At 43.2% G+C, this 23363-nt stretch overlaps 1 protein-coding gene across 2 annotated transcripts in view; it reads right to left on the reverse strand.

Moving 5' to 3' along the window:
• The window catches only part of KIRREL3 (kirre like nephrin family adhesion molecule 3), a 692535-nt gene extending 669665 nt beyond the window's left edge, over positions 1-22870 (reverse strand). For both annotated transcript variants that reach the window (XM_063437213.1, XM_063437212.1), the window contains exon 1: positions 22623-22870. In XM_063437213.1, the coding sequence (XP_063293283.1) occupies positions 22623-22689 (67 nt within the window). In that variant the 5' untranslated portion in view covers positions 22690-22870. The remainder of the gene's footprint in view (positions 1-22622) is intronic.
• Between the last annotated feature and the right edge of the window lie 493 nt (positions 22871-23363).

Genomic DNA, 23363 nt, shown 5'->3' on the forward strand with positions numbered 1-23363 from the left:
AGTACTGATGGTATCTCAGCTGGTGGGGCAGAGCTGCAGCATGGGACCGGCTTGCAGCTAGGTAAGATGTATGTTCACTGTCTGAGTCTCCAGCGTTATAAATAAAAATATTTAACTTTCAATTTTCATTTGTTTTCATTTGTTTTATTGCGATTGGTTATCATAATACACATTAAATTTTAATTAGTTTTATTGCGATTGGTTATCATAATACACATTCACTTGTCATCATTCTTCTTTGACATTGTACAACATTACACTTATGTCTGTCTCACTATGACTGGGGGTACACTCTAACCCCCCCACCACTTGTACATTCTTATAATAACATGTAATTGTGCCCCTGCACTCGGAGAATTTCCCACTGAGGTGCGACAGTTTTGGGTGCCATAACCCACTCTCCTTATAGGTCAATTAGGGTTGGGGGTGCAGACACAGCGGGGGTCAATTTACCTTAGTCCTTCTACTGTAAGCCCCGTTAACCCCTTCAGAGTGATTTTATAGAGCTAATCATAATATTTAAGTCGTTCCATATAAAAAGATGTACTTTTGTTTGTGATGTGTGTTATTCTGTAGAGCACACTCTCTGTACAAGTAAATACCTTTTTTGAGTGCCTGCTTACCCTTACCACCAATCACCTAAAGCAGAAGAATAGAGAGCTTGTGTGGGGTCACCCATCCTGACCCAAGGCATCTTGAAACAGTCTCAACTGCTCAAACTGTGCATAGTCTTCATTTGGAAAACCATTCCACCAACTCTCACTGATACAGAAGGGCCACACCAAATTTGGGGTCCTGTCCCACAGTCCTGGATCCTGAGAGATATCCACTCTATTTTATCAGCCTATAAAATAGACATCCTGGGCTGGCCTCTCCCAGCAGAAGCAGTGTTTTCAATCCCTCCATTGAAGTCTATCTGAAAACTGCTATTCGGTAAGCAGAGTTCAAGAGATTCTAGTCCACTGATGTTATTTTTGAAATATATTACAAACAGTTTAGATTTTTTAACACTGGTATTATTTGGACCAGATCCAACATGTCTGTTGGCTTTTTGAAATACGCTATTTACTATCATAGCTGAACATATGCATCATTAACAGTGATCCTCGTTCGCCGCAATCTGTTGGCAACTGCAATGTCTTAACCCAACAGTTATTATGTATCAAGACAGAATCCACAAAAGCCATCGTCGAAGATACATTCTTCATATCTCCCAACGTAAATACATGGAACATTTATTACAGTAAAATGAACGTTTGTGGAGGTCGCTGTGTGTTTGTAGTGGATACTAGCCCTTGGTATTTACATTATGCAATTAATGACTTAATTAATGACTCATATAAAAAGGATATGAGACTGTAGCTAGTGTTTGGGTTTTTTTTTTCTTTATTTAATGGCACTAATGGGTCCAGTTTAAAAGTCATATATCTATTCATGCATTCCATTAATTAACTTGTGAGACAGTTCAGTAGTTAGTGCCCTAACTGCAGCTCGCAGAATAGCAGACTGGATTCTCAGCCGGGACAATTCAGCCTTTCATATTTCTAAGATCAATAAATAACTTTTTATTTGTATAATAACAAACTCTACACCTCAAGACACTCATGGAATTGACAAAAGAATGAATGCACACTCCCTTATTGAGTGTTTGTGCTAGAATTATATACGGTAGGTCAATTCTGCGTCTACACCAACACCTGTAACATGAATTGTTGGAGCCAGTAAAAATGAGCTGAAGGGACCAGTCAGCACCACTGTGGGGTGTGTTGTTACCTCAGTCATTTCTCTCGATGAAGAAGAGCATCCTCTGTTTACTGCATTCATGGCGAAGTTAAAATGACCAATATAAGGAGTGACCCATCCCGGGACAGGCAGCTAACAAAACGCCGTTAAAGGCAACATAAATAACACACACTGCATACACGGTTTCCAGATTAAGCAATAATTTGTCTAAGACTTAACAGCCAAAGTGACTTTGGTAAAGACAGCTTGCTGTCACCAGCGAGCAGAGAAATGATGCAGTCTAAAACCGGGGACATACCGGATCTAACGCCCTAACCACGGGACATGTAGCGTGAACCATAAGAGTAAACGGATACGATATGTCTAGTGGTAAAATAATGAGGGATGTCCAGTGCAAATATACAAAAACATAGAAAACTAGACGTGTATAGTAATTATATTCATTTTCTATAACTGGAGTTTCTGCTACAAGTTTATTTATTCAGACGATTTAAATAGACTAAACTATTTATGCCCATTCCTTACCCACCCATTTGGTAACCCTGTACACTAGTGTAATATAGTAGCCACATATATCATCGGTAGCCCAGTCTTTCTATCCTCCATTCGTAACTCATGAGGAAATGTTTAGCTTTTATTTCCAAACTCAATATGATGTTGCTATTGCCTATTCCTTGTCACAATATGAAAGCCCAGTGCTCCATCCCCAAGCCTAAAAAGGTAGCCCTGTTCCCCACTCCAGTGAGATTTTGTTATCTCTGATTTCACAGGACTATAATGTGGCGTATCCACCTTTCCATCGGCCTGTGGGGTTGCTTTATTCCTAATCCCCAGGAGAGAATCATTTGTCATCAATCCTTTGATTCTGACTCCAGACTTGCCCAAAGACCAACGTTGGACTCTACAACCCACCCAGCCACCCACGTGTATTCCAGTATGACCCCATCAGCAGAGGAGAACATTGGATCTCCCTGACTCTCTCAAATATCCACCTGTGCAAACATGAGAAGATGCTATAATCCTGTGCTGTTAGGATATTCAAAAATGAAAAAAAAACAAAAAACATTTAAAACCATTATACTTGGAAAATCAGCTCAGCTTGACTGCTGGGGGATATTTACTAAAAACAGGTTATTTCCATCAAAGTGTTATCTGTGCCTTCCATGGGTGCTATCTCAGTTTACCCAGCAACAGTGTGCATGCAGCAGGGATTAGATTGAGAGATAGAGAACCCCAGCTATCTGTCTGCGATACAAAGCGTCGTTCTCCAAATCTCGCCCTGCAGGAACAGCTTATTGGCATGCTCCCATACACACACACATCAAACGCAATCTTTATCACTTAGATTTAGCCGAGTGGCGTGGGTGGGATCCGTGTGCATGAAATATTACCCCACCCCCCCCCCCCTCCAAAACATCCGTATGACTACTTAATAACCTCAAATACAAACTCTGCAAAACCCAATCTTGGGGAAAAACACACACAGCTGTTTTTTTTTGTTTTTGTTTTGGGTTTTTTAAATACACAGAACTGTTGGAGGTAGCGCTAGAAATTGCTCATTAATATTCCAATTTATTCAAGTCATTTCAATTTAAATCAAGCACAACATCTAATAAAATAAAATGCAAATATACACAGATTTCTGCTCGGGAAAAACGTGGCTGTAGATAATAGGATTATAATTTGCCGATGCTGCGTTCTTGCTCAACTGTTTGTAAGGGATTGTGAGCGTGTATAACACCATATAACATGGCAATACGAGAGCTATGAAATAAATGATTATTCACATAAAAAATATTGTCTAACAACGAGACACTATCTTTCCTGCATGCAAACACTATATATATACATGGTGTGTTTATATGGGATATATCACTTAAAGAAAAACACTACTCAGGATAACTTACATGAAAATAGTCCAATTAATAAAGTTAATCAGCTTGTTAAAGGCTGATTATCATGAAAATTCAACACCAATTAGTATATTATACTGACAGCCGCTTCCTTAAAGCGTTCTGTCAACACCCTGAAAATTGAGTACTTTATAAAAATTTTATCTTTATGAAATTCTCATATTGACCGTGTTGATATTTCACTGAAATACTGAGACAAGGTAGCGACTACTTGGTTTTAGTATTGACGAAAAGGTGGAGCGACCGCCATCAAGTGTTGTCCATTCTCCCAGCTGATCGCGAGACAATATCAGCGGAGGCCCTTGCAGTCTCACAGGATCCTCCATAGATATCACTGTTGTATTCTTGCGCATGCGTGAGAGTACTCTACATGCGCCGCAAGTCTCCAATGATTGGATCAAGATTGTCAATGATCCCAGCAGAGACTGTACTATCACAGTGCTGAATTACAGGTAAGTTGTATGGCATTGTTTTAAAAGCTTTTTCATTTTTAGATAGAAAATTAAAAACAATAAAGGAACACCCTAAAGTCATGCCTCCCAACATCACGATTTCCAAGGGACAGTAACAATTTTTGAGGTCTTGTCCAGCCGTTCCCACCTTTATGGACATCAGGAACTGGCCCCAAAAACTGTACTAAAGCAATATTACTTGCAAGTACTGCCCCAGTGTGCGGAGCCTGCGATGCAATCTGTACACCAATGTTAAAATAAACATATGTGTAACAGCTCCCCTACACTCTGACTGAGTATATCTGCTGTAGTTCTCTCAATTCTCCAGTGAAGCAGTGATTATAGCTCCCAATTCTCCAAACATCAGCCGAGACTTGATGAAGGGTAGAAACGAATGTGTTTAATCTAGCCCAACTGGCCCACTTATATACAAAATCAGGAGGCAGTAAAACATGCCTGAATACGCTTTAACAAAATGGTTACAAAGTGTCAGCATGACCAGGCAATAAAGACATGAACTATTAAAACACATGAACATACATAATAAACATATAGGAACCCCCACAAATATGATATCCCCGGATAGCCTTGATCTGAGCGCCCAAGTTGTCCAAATAGTGCTCAGATCCCACGAATAGAGTGGAATCGCCCAAATCAGTTCCATAGTTTTAGTGGTAGCGGCCGGTCAATTTCGGGAGTTCTAAACTGACCAAAAAAACAAATGAATCCCCTGGCTCATAGTTAGCGTTTGTTCGAATTGTTCCTATTAAGAAAAATACTGAACAGCGCTCTCCTGGCTTGTTGTGGAAAGAAGCAGGCGTTCGTATGGTTTCATCGGTGTTCGCGAGGTTGAGTGTCCGACTTAGTGTTCCAGACACTCGACGACCAAGTCCCGCTGCCTGCATTCGAGCGACAAGATGGCCACCGTTTTCTCCAGCACGTGGTGTTCGGTTATACGAATGGCGGTCACACAGAGAGAGCACTTAATCCTGTTGTTTCTTTGAAGTTAATGAGCCAGAGGGGTGGTCGGTGTTCGGAAGATTTATCTACCGAACGCAGGAAAAGTGTTTCTGTTCGGGAAACTGTAAAACAACCAGGGAAATGTCTGGTGAACAGAAAGCAAAGTATTAATTTCGACACAAAGTATATGGCCCATAGTCGGTGGGCAGGACGCTAGCTTCCACACTCCTCCAGGAGTTTGTGGCAAACGTCCAGGGTAAGGAGCGTACGTCACAATATGTATTTTTAACTTTAGAGTGTTCTTTTAATAAAACCACAACACTGCAAAGTAAAATATATGACTATATACTGCAACATATCAAAATGTAATTTGCTGCAATATTCAGTGTCCAAAGGTTCAATACGAATGTAATTCTCTCGATTTACTATAAAGTTCTGCCTGTCTGTCTGGATTGATTTTTGGTAATTCGGAACAATGTTTCAGATCCCTCGGTTAAGTCACTGTTAGAACGGATTTCAGTGTTGGTTATACTGAGAGAAGATCTAGGTCATTACAGCAGGAAACTCTGTACCATAAGATCGATACTTAGAATACCCTGTGCGTGCAATCTGAGGAGGGATTATTAATGCTTGAGAAATTAAGTAGCATTTTTACTGCCAATTTATTACAACATCACAATTCGGATCCTGCAAACTCTGTCATTAGGATGCAGAGAAGACTCCAGGGCTCAACTGGAGGTTTGTGGTCTCAAGAGCATGTCACTAGACACCAAAGCCACATAGCTCCCAACATTTCACATGGACAAAGAGGGACACTTTAAGTTTAGGGGTGTGAGTGGGGTGTGGACATGGGTAGGGCTCTTCTGAGTCGGGGTTTAAACAGGGGCAGGACTATTAAGAGGGTGGGTGTGGTTGTTTTGAGTGTGAGTTGGAGGGTGGTCAGGGGCGGGTCTGTTCTGAGTGTGAGCGGGGGGTAGCCAATGGTGGGGCTGTTCTGAGTGTGAGTGAGTGGGGCTGTGGCCATGGGACGGGACTGTTCTGAGTCAGGGTGTGACCGAGGCAGGGCTGTTCAGAGTGGGGGTGTTGCCAGGGGCGGGTCTGTACTGAGTGTGAGTGAGGGGTAGCCAAGGGTGGTCTGTTCTGAGTGTGAGTGAGGCTGTTCTGAGTCAGGGCGTGACCGAGGCAGGGCTGTTCAGAGTGTGGGTGTGGCCAAGGGTGACGATATTCTATGTGTGAGTGGGGATGTTGCCAGGGGAGGGGCTGTTCTGAGTGTGAGTGGGCTGTTCTGAGTGTGAGTTGGGGTGTGGCCATGGGTTAGGCTGATCGGAGTGTGAGTTGGGTTGTGGCCATGGGCAGGGATGTTATTTAGAACAATAACAATGTATCTTATTTCCACAGACCGATTTCTAAACACATTTATTTTAGTTTAAAGACACATTACTGGGAGTATTATTGCTGTGGAACTCTGTTATACACTCAGACACATTACTGGGAGTATTATTGCTGTGGAACTCTGTTATACACTCAGACACATTACTGGGAGTATTATTGCTGTGGAGCTCTGTTATACACTCGGACACATTACTGGGAGTATTATTGCTGTGGAGCTCTGTTATACACTCGGACACATTACTGGGAGTATTATTGCTGTGGAGCTCTGTTATACACTCAGACACATTACTGGGAGTATTATTGCTGTGGAACTCTGTTATACACTCGGACACATTACTGGGAGTATTATTGCTGTGGAGCTCTGTTATACACTCGGACACATTACTGGGAGTATTATTGCTGTGGAGCTCTGTTATACACTCGGACACATTACTGGGAGTATTATTGCTGTGGAGCTCTCTTATACACTCAGTCACATTACTGGGAGTATTATTGCTGTGGAGCTCTGTTATACACTCAGACACATTACTGGGAGTATTATTACTGTGGAGCTCTGTTATACACTCAGACACATTACTGGGAGTATTATTGCTGTGGAGCTCTGTTATACACTCAGACACATTACTGGGAGTATTATTGCTGTGGAGCTCTGTTATACACTCAGACATTACTGGGAGTATTATTGCTGTGGAGCTCTGTTATACACTCAGACACATTACTGGGAGTATTATTACTGTGGAGCTCTGTTATATACTCAGACACATTACTGGGAGTATTATTGCTGTGGAGCTCCGTTATACACTCAGACACATTACTAGGAGTATTATTGCTGGTCACCAGGTCCAGTAGCGCTTCTGCTATTTCTATATGCTAAATATTTATTGAATAGTATTGTTTTTTCTTTATTTTTGGTGTTTTGCTGTTTCTTAGATTTCTATTCTCAGTACCAGTGTCAGCCCTTTGAACGCTGGTCACCTGCATTCGCCCCTTTTACACCCAATAGATGATTCTTTTTTTTCTTGACCTTTTGCTGATCTGAACTCATTATTTAAGCCCCCGAGTCTCCTCGTATCTCCTGCCCGCACTGAGCTTGTCAGGAATCGCGGGTGGAATCAAACATCCGGAGTAAAGGGCAGAGAGGTTACAGATTCAGAACGAACACAAGTCCGAGGCTCAGAGAAGAGTATGGAACCTTTTAGCAATATCTACTTAACAATACTAATCGCCCGTGAGTAGTAACCGGTGGTCAGGTTTACAAGGCAGCTAGAAAATGCTCTCTACGCCTCTCTCTCATCCAGCCACAAATTGCGAGCTAATTAGGTGAATTCCCCAACATCAGCCAACAAAACCTGCATCGGCAACTTGGAACAAGTCGAATATTAGAAAATAAAACTGATAATTGTATGTTCACAAACACTGACCTAAAACACACTGATCTCTGGTCTGTAGAGAAGGCGAATCTCACATTTTAAGCCAAAATATTAAATTCTGCAAATCAGCTGATCACAGCTCAGCTACTTTAGCCTGAATATTGGTTTAAGGTTCACCGCAATTCTCTTTTTTTATTGAATACAGTTTACAATGTCCTGACTAGCTCTCTCTCCGAGTGTGCTCGCCCTCGCTCCCTGAGTGTACTCTCTCTCGCTCTTCTCTCTCCGAGTGTGCTCTCTCTCCGAGTGTGTTCTCTCTCTTGCTCCCTGAGTGTGCTCTCTCTCTCACTGAGTGTACTCTCTCTCTCACTCTCTCGCTTCCTAAGTGTACTCTTGCTCTCACTGAGTGTGCTTTCTCTCGCGCTCTCTCTCCCTGAGTGTACTCTCTCTCGCTCACTGAGTGTGTTCTCTCTCCAAGTGTTCTCCCTCTCTCTCACTGAGTGTTCTCTCTCTCTTGCTCCCTGAGTGTGCGATCTCTCTCACTGAGTGTACTCTCTCTCACTGAGTGTACTCTCTCTCTCAGAGTGTGCACTCTCTCTCGCTTCCTGAGTGTACTCTTGCTCTCACTGAGTGTGCTCTCCCTCTCTAACTGAGTGTGCTCTCTCTCGCTCCCTGAGTGTGCTCTCGCTCCCTGAGTGTGCTCTCTCTCTAAGTGTACTCTCTCTCACTGAGTGTTCCCATTCTCTCACTGAGTGTACTCTCTATCTCCCTGAGTGTGCTCTCTCTCTCACTGACTGTGCTCTCTCTATCTCCCTGTGAGTGTTCTCTCTCTCTCACTCTCTCACTGAGTGTGCTCTCTCTCTCAATGAGTGTGCTCTCTCTCTCTCACTGACTGTGCTCTCTCTATCTCCCTGTGAGTGTTCTCTCTCTCTCACTCTCTCACTGAGTGTGCTCTCTCTCTCACTGAGTGTGCTCTCTCTATCTCCCTGAGTGTGCTCTCTCTCTCTCTCACTGAGTGTACTCTCTCTCACTGAGTGTGCTCTCTCTCTCTCTGCCTGAGTGTTTCCTTTGCTGTATCTATTAGCAGATTGTTCTGTCTATTGTGGAAAAACTCGTCTGCTGCTGCCACCAGGAGGTTCCTTCGTGAAATTATAAAGCTGTGATCAGTCCATCCAGCTGGGATCGGTCCCTCTTACGGCTCTAGCAGTGCAGCCCCCCCCCACCGAGCCCCCCACGTACCCCGCTGTGCAGCACTCATGCAACTCCTGTGCAGCCACCCCACTCTCACTAGCAGAGCTTTCCCCCACAGGAGGCAAACGGTCACTTCCTATGCCATCCAGTAATACAGAGCGACATTGTTACTCAGCCCTAATCTAATTACTGTTATTATTATTACTGTTATTATTATTATATGTAAAGACAAGGCATTATAATGTCATACAGGGTTTAATCCCCTCCCACAGCGACTCTCCCCCAGGCTATCGGTGTGCTCCCAGTCAGCCGCTGTTATTAAAATAAAAAGGTTTTATATGAAATCTGATATCATGATTGGGGCGATGTTGTTCCAGGAATATAAATAGCTTGTTCTGCTTGAATCTGGGCCCTCTGACGTCAGTTTGGGAACTGAGTGTGCATTAAGGAGTCTTTTCTTCTAGTGCATAGTGCCAAACTGAAAACCAAACTGGCAAATTGTAGGGAAACATCAGTCATCCTCATCATTCCCAGGTCATCCTCATCATCCCCAGATCATCCACATCATCCCCAGGTCATTCACATCATCCCCAGGTCATTCTCATCATCCCCAGGTCATCCTCATCATTCGCAGGTCATCCTCATCATCCCCAGGTCATCCTCATCATCCCCAGGTCATTCACATCATCCCCAGGTCATCCACATCATCCCCAGGTCATTCTTATCATCCCCAGGTCATTATCATCATCCTCAGGTCATCCTCATCATCCCCAGGTCATCCAGATTTTTCTGAGGTCACCCCCCAGGATTAGCATCTGTCTCTGACAATAACACTGGGTATCCAATGAATTTTATTATGTCTGATGTCCAAGCGCTTCAGCCAGGATGATGAGGATTTAAGTCCAACAGCACCTTGGTGATAGAATATCAGTAACTAATAGAGATACTGGCCTATATTAACAGTTATAAATGTATCGTACGACTTACAAGTCTTGTACACAAGCATATGGATACTTTAATATTCACCGAATCTAGTTTGCAGAATTTCCACTCCTGATGTATGCAGATTAGACAATATGTACTAAGCCAAATATACAAAGTGTTAGACTCATTAAAAGCTCTTCAATATTCCTAGGAGCCATTAATAAGTAGTTATTGCAACAGTGCTTAATACGCACTTTTTCAATGTTTTAAAGGGGTACTCTAAGCAGTATAAGCACTATATTGCACTGTAGTGGTTATGGTGTCAGCAGCGCACCAACGCCACTCAAAGGTAAGTTGTTAAACCTTTTATGAATGGTTTGACCCTTACCTGGCTTAGGCACTTGCCTGCAGTTCCAGTAGGCATAGCCATGCATACTTCACTTTAACTCCCATAACAATCAGCCACCCTGCTTCCAGTTCTTTGAGAGCACAAGACCCCTACTTACCTCTACATAAGTACATTTTTTAAAAGGAAATTTCTATAAAGTAGCCCTCCCAGTGACATGCGTGATCAAGTTAACATTCCTGCGTTTGCCTAATGTATGCGATTCATTATTAATATGCGTGTTTAATATTGAGAATATGCAGTTGTGACAGTTCACACATTTGACAGATTCACTGGATAATGTGGACTCAGAGTGACTTTTTTTTGCTAATGCGCGAGTAGAGAGAGGCATGTTCATTTCTCCCTCTTTCCACGAACACACGTTATCCATGTCTAACGAGCTTTGCGCCCCATCCGTCCTCTCCCCCCGCCGTTTGCTCTCCTCCCCCCATCTTCCTGTCATTGTGTCTCACCTGCCCCCCTGCCGTTCTGTCTTTCTTTTAATTCTGATCCCTTGTTTTTTGTACTTGTACCTCGCATTTCATCATTCCTCTCGCCTTGTCGCCCATTCCCCTTATTTGATCTGATGTGGCGTTTTATCTCTTTTCCCCTTTCTTGTCTATTTTTGACACTCTCTGCCGACAAACCTTTACAAAGAGCCTGAAAGGGAGAAGGAATGATTTGCTTCGAGTCCCTGGGAGACAGCATCAATTTATAGGCACAATATGTTTCATCCTGATCGGGAGGGCCTTACATTATTGGGGCTTTCGAGGTTCAGTGTTTGGACTGTAACAGCAGTAACAAAATGAAACAAAACAGGCCTTCCTCTGCTCAGAGACCAGAATCCTTTACGCATGGAAATCCATTTTCAACTTTTCGTACCGGAGGGGCAGTGCAGGAATAAAGCACACACAGTGTTTGATTGACTGGACGGTCACACAGAGCTCAGTCCCTGAAGGTTTCAATGACTGAATGCTGGTAACTGTGAGCAACATAATTACACAACAACAAGGTTCCCTGATGCAGGTTTGGCCTAGTATTAAGGCAGACTGAGCATCATGGGAAATGTAGTTTGCAAACACTTAGTGTGCCAAGGTTAACTATCTCTGAGATGAGTGATAGTCAAGCGCTGCTAATACATGCAGGAATATGGCGAGGGTTTATTGAATAATATTTTCTTATAATGTTTGACTGCTGCTAGATTGCAAGCTCTTGGGGACCAGGAGTCTTTTTATTCACTGCTCTTGCTACATGTCTGGCCTCTCCGGTATCTATAGATTCTATTATTATTTTTTTTATCCATGATACATGAAGGTTTTGGGTTACTGTAATATCATTATGACATCCTTTCAGACTAATTCACAGTAAAATGTGTTCCTATTTGTATAGCTTGCTAATGGCTGCCATTTAAGGACTGGATATCAGCATTACATGCATAGAGTTTAACCATTTCCACGCTTTCTGTAAGACGTATAATGTGCAGTTTGCATTAAGCTGTCCCTTTAACCGAATGCCTCGCAGTTTGATCTGAATGGCCTACGTATGATGATAATCGCAATATGATGATAATCGCAGGTAAGGTATAGTCTGTCCCCAGTTCTCGGTTAGTTAAAATGGACAATGTTCCAGCTGCGTACCATCCCCCCTTGCAATTTCAAACAGCTCCACTTTTATTAATAGGTGTGCCTGTGGGAGTGGCTATTCAAAAACATTTTAGGGTGTGAGACTGGAGGTGTGTCCAGGGGTGGGGTTATTTAATACATTGTAGGGGGTGTGGCTGGAGGTGTGTCCAGGGGTGGGGTTATTCCGTGACATTTGTGGGGATGTAGCTGGTGGTGTATCCAGGGGCGGTGTTATTTAATACATTGTAGGGGGTGTGGCTGGAGGTGTATCCAAGGGCGGGGTTATTTAATACATTGTAGGGGGTGTGGCTGGAGGTGTATCCAAGGGCGGGGTTATTTAATACATTGTAGGGGGTGTGACTGGAGGTGTGTCCAGGGGTGGGGTTATATAAAGACATTTTGTAAGGTGTGACTGGAGGTGTGTCCAGGCGCAGGGTTATTTAAAGTAATTTGGTGGGGTGTGGCTTGAGGTGTGTCCAGGGGTGGGGCTATTCCGTGACATTTGTGGGGATGTAGCTGGTGGTGTGTCCAGGGGCGGGGTTATTTATTACATTGTAGGGTGTGGCTGGAGGTGTATCCAGGGGTGGGGTTATATAAATACATTTTGTAAGGTGTGACTGGAGGTGTGTCCAGGCGCAGGGTTATTTAAAGTAATTTGGTGGGGTGTGGCTTGAGGTGTGTCCAGGCGTGGGGCTATTCCGTGACATTTGTGGGGATGTAGCTGGTGGTGTGTCCAGGGGCGGGGTTATTTATTACATTGTAGTGTGTGTGGCTGGAGATGTATCCAGGGGTGGGGTTATTTAATACATTGTAGGGGGTGTGGCTTGAGGTGTGTCCAGGCGTGGGGCTATTCCGTGACATTTGTGGGGATGTAGCTGGTGGTGTGTCCAGGGGCGGGGTTATTTATTACATTGTAGTGTGTGTGGCTGGAGATGTATCCAGGGGTGTGGTTATATAAAGATGTGATGACCTACCCTTTGCCTGATTGCCAGCCTCCTGCCCCAAGACTATGGGCCCTGCATAAGGACATGCTAAAAAGGAACTTCCATGGGAAAATGTGCCTCTTCCCCTCCCCCTTTTTCCTGTCCTATTGTTTCTCCAGCAGGGCGTTGTCCCAGGGACACTGCCAGACCAGTTGAAACTGGCTGCTTTGTCCCTCCTCAATCTCCCATCAGCCCTTACTATTGTTTAACCCCATGGCGATCCAACTGTAATCGTGATATCTGAGCACTGTTCGGATATATTGAGCGCTCAGATTCAAGCTATCTGGCTATCTGGGGATATGTTGGACATATAGGTTAAACATTGTACATGACCTAGTGACAGCCATTTCTAAAACTGAAACAGTAATTTCTACCAAAAACAATGTATCTTATTTACACAGACTGATTGCTAAACACACATTTATTGTAGTTTAAAGGCACATTACTGGGAGTATTATTGCTGTGGAGCTCTGTTATACACTCAGACACATTACTGGGAGTATTATTACTGTGGAGCTTTGTTATACACTCAGACACATTACTGGCAGTATTATTGCTGTGGAGCTCTGTTACACACTCAGACACATCACTGGGAGTATTATTGCTGTGGAGCTCTGTTATACACTCAGACACATTACTGGGAGTGTTATTGCTGTGGAGCTCTGTTATACACTCAGACATATTACTGGGAGTATTATTACTGTGGAGCTCCGTTATACACTCAGACACATTACTGGGAGTATTATTGCTGTTGAGCTCCGTTATACACTCAGACACATTACTGAGAGTATTATTGCTGTTGAGCTCCGTTATACACTCAGACACATTACTGGGAGTATTATTACTGTGGAGCTCAGTTCTCCTAAATGAGAGACCCCAGGAAAGGACAGCTGGAGAGTTACAGGGACCCTTGGAAGTGATAATATAATGAGTAAAACCAGCAGCCTCTGTCTATTGTATGTAGTCTATTATTATAGATAGATTCACTAGTCTGACAGTGACTGATCACTTTTATATTCCAATTTGATTTAAGTTAAAGTATAATTAACTTAATGTACACAGTCACTGATGCATTGAGTAGTCCACAGTCCGGCATGCTAGGGTGCAAATATATGCAATTAATTTGATGCACATTGTCTTGAAGTAATAAAACAAATATACTTTATTGCAATACAAATTATAAATAAAGGATTGATTAAATCAATTTATTTTATAGCGCCAGCTGTGAACTAGAGCCGTCCGCTTCCCTACAAACGGATCCAGTTACGGAGCCCCCGGGATTTGTATTTTTTATAATTTGTGCTGATAATTAGTGTCTGGCCTGACAGTACAGCACCTTTCACTATCAGTACCAGTCTGGGGTTAGCATGCTTGGGTTCACTATACATACCGATATATCTTATACATACATTCAGCAATAAATAAATACTTAAATACACAGAGGTTTTACCAGCCAAGGTTGGCATTAAAATGCTGCCATTGAAATTCCCATTGTAAAACACTGAGCATTGTTTGAGTGACACTGTAACAGAGGCCAGTGTTATTACGGGGTTATGGGATGATGTTACGATGCTGGAGTAGGGGGAACACATGATCCACAGCGATTAATAGCGATATAATGCTACACTCTTACAAAGACAACTTTACCATAGAGCTATGGTGACATTTTAAAGGGTGATCTAAATATTAACTTGTTTAATAAATCCCTCGAAAATCATCGTTAAAATGATGCTGGTATTGGAAGTGACTCCGAGGTACCCCAAGGGAGGTCAACAAAACCTGCCCCCACCGGCGGCACTCAGTAGCCCATCTTAAAGAATTTGAAAACAGAATCAAGATTTGGCCAAAGATAGACAAAGTCAAGGCACGTCGTATCTCTGGGACACGTGTGGGTTTAGCAGCGAGCAGCGTTGATTAAGTTGCGAAATTCATGGCGGTATAGTGAAGCTAGTAGACAAATCTCCAACGCAGAAAAGGGTTTCACAGTTTATGTATTTGGGATTCATTTTTGCAAGCGAATTGTCAGCACATAGTCACCAATGAATATACCCCACAGCATTCATCGAGTGATGCTGCTGCCATTGGTAGTTCGGGTGGCAGGAGAAATGCCAGCATCGGAAGAACACACACAGATATGAAGGAGAGTAAGAAGGTCCAGAGCGATGTAAGTTATGGATAGACAAAGTTTTCCAGTTATTTCAATGATATCCTTGGACACTTTTAAAGCCACTTGTGACTGGCCTATAATAACCCTTACACAGATCCATATTTTAATAGTTTATTCGTATCCAATTGCCAAAGTCAACAATTAGAACTGTTTCAGCAAAATCCAATTACAAATTCTGGCAATTATCACTGGTTGGTGCTATCCAGGGGTTTTTGTCTGGCCCCCGAGAGTCGTAGCTTGACCATATCCTCGATTGGAAGTGCCCGTATGTTCTCATTTAACGTTAGTTACATACTGTCTGCACACAATGATACATTCTGTCATCATAATGCTGCTCCAACATACTGTCATTTATATGTTTTTATCCCACCCTACAGACAAACCCACATGAAGCAGTCTAATTAAATGTCTCTTTTATTGAAGCACACTGAAATCATGGTACAGTTATAATGGTGAATACTTTCTATAAATAATTAAAAGGACGGATATCATTTTTCCAGGGTCCTAATGCGTGTCCTCTGCCAGTGTGATTAATTACCTACGTGTGGTGCTCAGAATATCAGAATCGTCTGTTTGTTCTCGTTAGAGCACGGACCCAGAATTCTCAATATTTCTGAAAGATTAGTGCAGTCTATTTACTGAATGGGAGATATCAGAACAAACAATTCAAATTAGGTGGGGGGGGGGGGTAGTTCTCTAATTAACCCATTCAGCACCAGTGATGTCAACTGCAAAGACTTTATAGAAAATATTGTAATACAGTCTCTGCAATAGCACTATCCTAGTGTCCGCTCTACAGCACACACTAGTACAACAACCTAACACAATTCCTACATGGGGAATTGTAAATGGATTTCTCTTGTGATCTATATGTCGGAAAGTTACCTGGAACTAATTCTCAGAACAAGATGAATGGAGTCCTAGAGCGAGAATGTGTGATTTTCCACCTGTTCTACCAGAAACATTTTAACTTCTACCCGCTCTGTGGGAAATGTTAACATGCACTGTGGGAAACATGGCATTTACTCTTGCGCATGCACTGTGGGAAACATAGCGTGTCTTGTTGCGCATGCACTGTGGGAAACATAGCGTGTCTTGTTGCGCACGCACTGTGGGAAACATGGCGTGTCCTTTTGTACATGCACTGCGGGAGGCATGGCATGTACTTTTGCGCGTGCACTAATGGAAACATAGTATTTCTTTTTGCGCATGCACTGTGGGAAACATAACGTGTCTTGTTGCGCATGCACTGTGGGAAACATAGCGTGTCTTGTTGCGCATGCACTGTGGGAAACATAGCGTGTCTTGTTGCGCACGCACTGTGGGAAACATGGCGTGTCCTTTTGTACATGCACTGCGGGAGGCATGGCATGTACTTTTGCGCGTGCACTAATGGAAACATAGTATTTCTTTTTGCGCATGCACTGTGGGAAACATAACGTGTCTTGTTGCGCATGCACTGTGGGAAACATAGCGTGTCTTGTTGCGCATGCACTATTTGAAACATTGTTTTTTTTGCGCATGCACTGCAGGAAACATAACTTTTGGTGCAAATTCTACTGTAAGTGGAGTAACATTTTTCTCTATTGCTGTAGAACATAACTTAATCATAGCTGAAGCTCCATGTGATATAATATAAATAATTGTTTTGCTCAATGTCTTAGGGAAACATCTTAATAATAATAATAATAGTTTTTAACAAGTTTTAAATGTTTTCCTGCATTTAGAAAGTGACAGCGTTGCTGTAAACGTTCAGTAATTTTTCCCTAATAAATCTTATGTTAAAGATCAGTAAATTATTGGGACATGATGATCCCTTCTCACTGAGTAAATCATCACTTTCCAAGCCTTTTCCCCTGAACCTATTTGCCCACGCAGTGAACCTTCTGTTGCAATACTGTGCCCGCATCCACTATCTAGCGAGGGACAAAGGTTGGCACTTGGCATTCTACTACATCAAAGTAAGAGCTCGCTCTCCAGAAATAGATTGATTTAGTAGCCAGGGAAGATTGATCAGAGCGTGCAAGAGGGAAAGAGAGAGAGAGAGCTATGGAGAGATAAAAATAATTATAGCTATATTTATAAAAATATATATATATATATAAATAGAGAGAGAACAAGACGTTGAGTGAGTAAGAGAGCGATACAGTGTAATATATAATTATATCTATATTTGTATAATAATATGTGTATATATATATAGAGAGAGAGAGAGAGAAAGGCTGAGCGAGAGATATAGTATTATATCCACATTTCTAAACACAGAGGTTCACAGATGGACAGAGAAACAGAGAATGAAAGAATGGACCAGAGCAGAGAGATGGCGGTTTTAACATTTGTATTAATACTCCAGGCAGATTTAAGATAAGATTTCCCTGCCCCAGCCCTTCCCCCGTCAAGCAGCCGTGATCAGCGCACACATTAGTTCTTTGCTGAGATGTATTTGATATTAATAAGAGATCGTATAGAATCTCCGTACGCTCTTGAAAAGGCATGAGCGCCCAGACTGTCTGACCTTCGCCGTCCAGCTGTGAATACTCAGTGGGCTGGCGTACTGAACCACCAGAGACTGGAGGGTGCAGGATCACAACAGGCTTGTGAATATTTGCCATAAACCAAAATGCACGTATTTAATCCGTTACCTGTCTAATGGAAAGAAGAGCATCGAGGAAGGATGCCTAAACCTAAAAAAACCTATCATGTTTCCAACCAGGATTCCACAACATCTGTAGGTATTATAAGGAAACGGTATTCTGTGCAACTAGCGTTATAGCAGCAGCTTAGAGTGCAAGCTTATATGACAAAGAAATCTGTTTAAGCATAGCTCAACATTGTTAATGCAGGTGGATATGACGAATTACAAAATATGTTGGAAATTGATTTCAAGGTGACATTAAAGCACTGTACCAGTGGGCATGTTTTGTAAATCAAATTCACATTAAACAACGAAGCCATGGTTAAAGTGTTTGGTCCTAACATCCAACAAATGTTTGTGTACTGTACCCAGGACATGATTTCATGTAGACACAGCAACAGGCACTGTATACATCTTATTAAACATTTCGGAGAATATTATAAATAGAACTCTCTCATTCTACATGTTATCACTGGATACAGCTTTGGACATTCAGACATTTTTTTGTCAAAAAAAGTGAGATAATTGTGACGTGTTAATCTCACACTGAGATGTCTTTATTTTGTACAGATAGCAAAGGTTTGTATCACGATAAAGTCAGTTTGTGCAGTTTTCATCCTATTAATATATCGCTTGCAACTGAATTATAAAAAAAACAATAAGATCAGTCTGGTCACAGCTGTCGGATTGGCACATTGTACGGCAATAAGAATCTGAAACACATTGCCCAAACAAGGACCCCATCACAGTTACAGGACGCATTCAGTAAATATAACCTGTGCGGCAGAACATCACCTGTCTGAAAATATCCAACCTAACGCTAAAGGGGCTTATTCACTAAATACCAAAATGTAGTGAATTAAATCCAAACTGCAAAATGTGGGAAACAATAACTGATTTGGGGACATTCCCCAACTCTGATGTAGTCACAGCTTGGCTACTTGGCCCAAATTGTACAATTCATTATGTCTTTGCTACATTCCACTGTTTAGTGAATAAGCCTCTCATGTGTTGGTGTTAGCAGCGTGAGACAGTAAAGATGACCCATCCACAATATAAAAGTTCTGACAGTTTAGTAAATAGGAGGAAAGATGGTTCTACCTCTCGCTGTCAACATCAAACTAAAGTTGATTTTTGCCTGGTGCTTGACAGTCTGAGAGGAGACAGATTTAATCTTACAGTTTATTTTTTATTGATGTGAAAAATAATGCCAGAAGATAAAAAATCTGACACTTTTATCTCATTAGGTTGGTATGAAGCCATCCTTCAAACACTGATCTCCCCCTGATCTCCTGACTGGAAACGCAGGGACCCCAATGGGAAGGTGTGAGGCAAACACGTTCACACAAATAACTTACACAGGTTAACCCATTCCTTCCTGGAGCCGCTGCTTTCTTTGACATTGAAAGGTAGCTAAATAGGATTTCTATATGAGACTTTACAATGATGCCAAAGACAACATGTGAATGATTTTTATTAGGCTAAAGAGCTTACAATCTACTAGGCAGATCTCCTGTCTGGAAGATCACAACATTCCACCAACCATAAATGTTATTATGTAATCCATTTGATCTTAAATGATGCCCCGTGCACCCCTCCACTGTTCAGAATTTAGGATTTCCAATTATGTCCTAATGGGAGGTAAAGGGTTACACTTAGACTAATATGAGTAGATAAGGATTTATTTGGGAAGCAATGATCAAAGCCACTGGGATGCACCTGGAATAGGCCAAAATACTATTAGCATTTGTCTGACGGCCCTACGGTGCTGTAACTCCCATCAAGATCAGTCAACCAAGTAGGTGATTTAAAATTTTTTTTTAGGAATTTGCTCCAGTAGCATCCAGTGGGTTAAATTGAGCTCCAGGCTCTGAAAGTGACCAGATGAGGTCTGTTGCACAGAATGAGAAAATAATAAGAGAGAACCCAGCTAGATCTTTAGCCCAGCTGCGAGATCACCGCATGACAAACCGTCATTCTTGCAAGAGACGGACAAGATTGCAGTGGGAATCGTGCATGCAGAAGCGGATATGATTCTCACTCTGTCCAGACAAACAGTGATGTCCCCAGCAGGCTGGGCTGGCAGAGGCTGGCAGAGGCTGAAGCTGCCAGTTTAACCATTAGCGTAGCAAATACTCTCACACAATGAATAGAAGCCAGCCCTGGCACTGCCCATTGGGTACTGCAACCTTGTACTCACAGCACATCACCCTCACTGTATATTGTATCAGAGGGTACCCCAACATATCTGTATCACCCTCACTGTATACTGTATCAGAGGGTACCCCAACATATCTGTATCACCCTCACTGTATATTGTATCAGAGGGTACCCCAACATATCTGTATCACCCTCACTGTATACTGTATCAGAGGGTACCCCAACATATCTGTATCACCCTCACTGTATACTGTATCACCCACACTATATACTGTATCAGAGGGTACCCCAACATATCTGTATCACCCTCACTGTATACTGTATCAGAGGGTACCCCAACATATCTGTATCACCCTCACTGTATACTGTATCAGAGGGTACCCCAACATATATGTATCACCCTCATTGTATACTGTATCACCCTCACTGTATACTGCATTAGAGGGTACCCCAACATATCTGTATCACCCTCACTGTATACTGTATCAGAGGGTACCCCAACATATGTGTATCGCCCTCACTGTATATTGTATCAGAGGGTACCCCAACATATCTGTATCACCCTCACTGTATACTGTATCAGAGGGTACCCCAACATATCTGTATCACCCTCACTGTATACTGTATCACCCACACTATATACTGTATCAGAGGGTACCCCAACATATATGTATCACCCTCACTGTATACTGTATCACCCACACTATATACTGTATCAGAGGGTACCCCAACATATATGTATCACCCTCACTGTATACTGTATCAGAGGGTAGCCCAACATATCTGTATCACCCTCACTGTATACTGTATCACCCTCACTGTATACTGTATCACCCACACTATATACTGTATCAGAGGGTACCCCAACATATATGTATCACCCTCACTGTATACTGTATCACCCACACTATATACTGTATCAGAGGGTACCCCAACATATATGTATCACCCTCACTGTATACTGTATCAGAGGGTAGCCCAACATATCTGTATCACCCTCACTGTATACTGTATCACCCTCACTGTATACTGTATCACCCACACTATATACTATATCAGAGGGTACCCCAACATATCTGTATCACCCTCACTGTATACTGTATCAGAGGGTACCCCAACATATCTGTATCACCCTCACTGTATATTGTATCACACACACGGTATACTGCATCAGAAGGTACCCCAACATATCTGTATCACCCTCACTGAATACTGTATCACCCTCACTGTATACTGTATCAGAGGGTACCCCAACACATCACCCTCACTAAATACTGTATCAGAGTGTACATCACCCTCACTGTATACTGTATCAGAGGGTACCCCAACACATTACCCTCACTGTATACTGTATCAGAGGGTACCCCAAAACATCACCCTCACTGAATACTGTATCAGAGTGTACCCCAACACATCACCCTCACTGTATACTGTATCAGAGGGTACCCCAACACATTACCCTCACTGTATACTGTATCAGAGGGTACCCCAACACATCACCCTCACTGTATACTGTATCAGAAGGTATCCCAACACATCACCCTCACTGTATACTGTATCAGAAGGTATCCCAACACATCACCCTCACTGTATACTGTATCAGAGGGTACCCCAACACATCACCCTCACTGTATACTGTATTAGAGGGTACCCCAACACATCACCCTCACTGTATACTGTATCAGAGGGTACCAGGCACATTATACCACAGATAGCAGTAATTCTAAGGGGGGCCAGGGGAGCTATCCACAGCAGTAAATGAATAGGTACAATACAATATTCCTCTCTGGTGACTGTGAAACACAATATGAATGTCAGAGGTCAGTCAGAAATCCTTCCCAGTGTCTCAATAAGCCATTGTCTGTGTCCCAGGAGAACTTTCTTAGTAACCCCTTGAACTTGCCATTGATTGATCCTTTTAACCCCCTCCCAGGGACATTATTTCCCGATCACAAAGTCACAGTCTCCCTGCGCGGTAAAAACGACAAATAACTCATCAGTATTACAGGCGATACTTATTATTATTATCATTTCTAAGGATGGCACAGCCAGGAAGTGGTTAATAAGTCTTGGTGCCAGCTGTGCCCCCCTAAGCCCCCTCCCACCAGCAATTCTTCCATAAATCTGGGCACTTGGTTTGCACAGTCCTTGGTATAATAGCCCAGCAGATCAATGTTTTATTCTGCCCTGGGAGGTGGGAAGGAGGGAGACAGACATGGGAAACCATCTAATCCCCAAAGTTCAGCTCCCCTTTACAGCATACTGTACCCCTGTAGGTTTTCTCATATTTCCACAGACAGATAATTCACAATGCCAGGCAGGCAGAGAGCAATCAATCAGCCCAAAAGGAAGCATTAATCCGTACAGGTGAATAGTCCAGGGATCCCCCCAGTGTCTGTCCCCTGGAATGTGATGTCTCCCCCCCCCTCCTCACACGGATACAAAGTTGCTCGTTGAATTCCACACATTCTGCACAGACACAGGATGCTCAGGGAGACCTGGATCAGACAAGCTGGAACTTTATTCTCCAATTCAGTGAAGCCCCCAATAAATCCCTGACTGCCCCCCAGATATCAGTGGAATGTTAAACTTCCCAGCCCTGCCCGGGCAGCCCAGCAAACACAGAGTTAATTCCAAGCCATCAATAGAAACCTGTTAACCAGCCCGCCCCCCCCCCCCCCCTGCCCACCCAGACCCTGACTGTTGGTAAGTGGGTCTGACCTACCTGAGCTGAGCAGGATCCCGGAGAGCAGCACCAGGTCCGGGCGGACAGGGACCATCCCTAGCGGCATCCCAGCGGCGGGCAGGCGGTGAGTCCCGGGGGGTGGGAGGTAGGTAGGTAGGTGGCGGTAGGTAGGTGGCGGTAGGTAGGTGAGTCCTGGCTGTCAGATCGCCCCCAGCACACAGACCGGCTCTCCCTGTGTGAGCAGCATCTCAGCCCGAGAGAGAGACAGCCCCACACTCCGGGAACAGAGCTCCTCCTCCGGCAGGCAGGGGCCAGGCTCCCTCTCTCACTGTCTATCAGACTGCTCCCTTTCTCTGTCTCTCTCTATCAGACTGCTCCCTTTCTCTGTCTCTCTCTATCAGACTGCTCCCTCTCTCTGTCTCTCTCTGTCAGACTGCTCTCTCTGTCTCTCTCTGTCTCTCTCTATCAGACTGCTCTCACTGTCTCTCTCTATCAGACTGCTCTCTCTGTCTCTCTCTATCAGACTGCTCTCACTGTCTCTCTGTCACACTGCTCTCACTGTCTCTCTCTATCAGACTGCTCTCACTGTCTCTCTCTATCAGACTGCTCTCACTGTCTCTCTCTATCACACTGCTCTCTCTGTCACACTGCTCTCACTGTTTCTCTCTGTCACACTGCTCTCTCTGTCTCTCTCTGTCACACTGCTCTCTCTGTCTCTCTCTGTCACACTGCTCTCTCTGTCTCTCTCTATCAGACTGCTCTCTCTGTCTCTCTCTATCA

Source organism: Pelobates fuscus, chromosome 11 (genome assembly GCF_036172605.1).
Source record: "Pelobates fuscus isolate aPelFus1 chromosome 11, aPelFus1.pri, whole genome shotgun sequence".
NCBI classification, from domain to species: domain Eukaryota; kingdom Metazoa; phylum Chordata; class Amphibia; order Anura; family Pelobatidae; genus Pelobates; species Pelobates fuscus.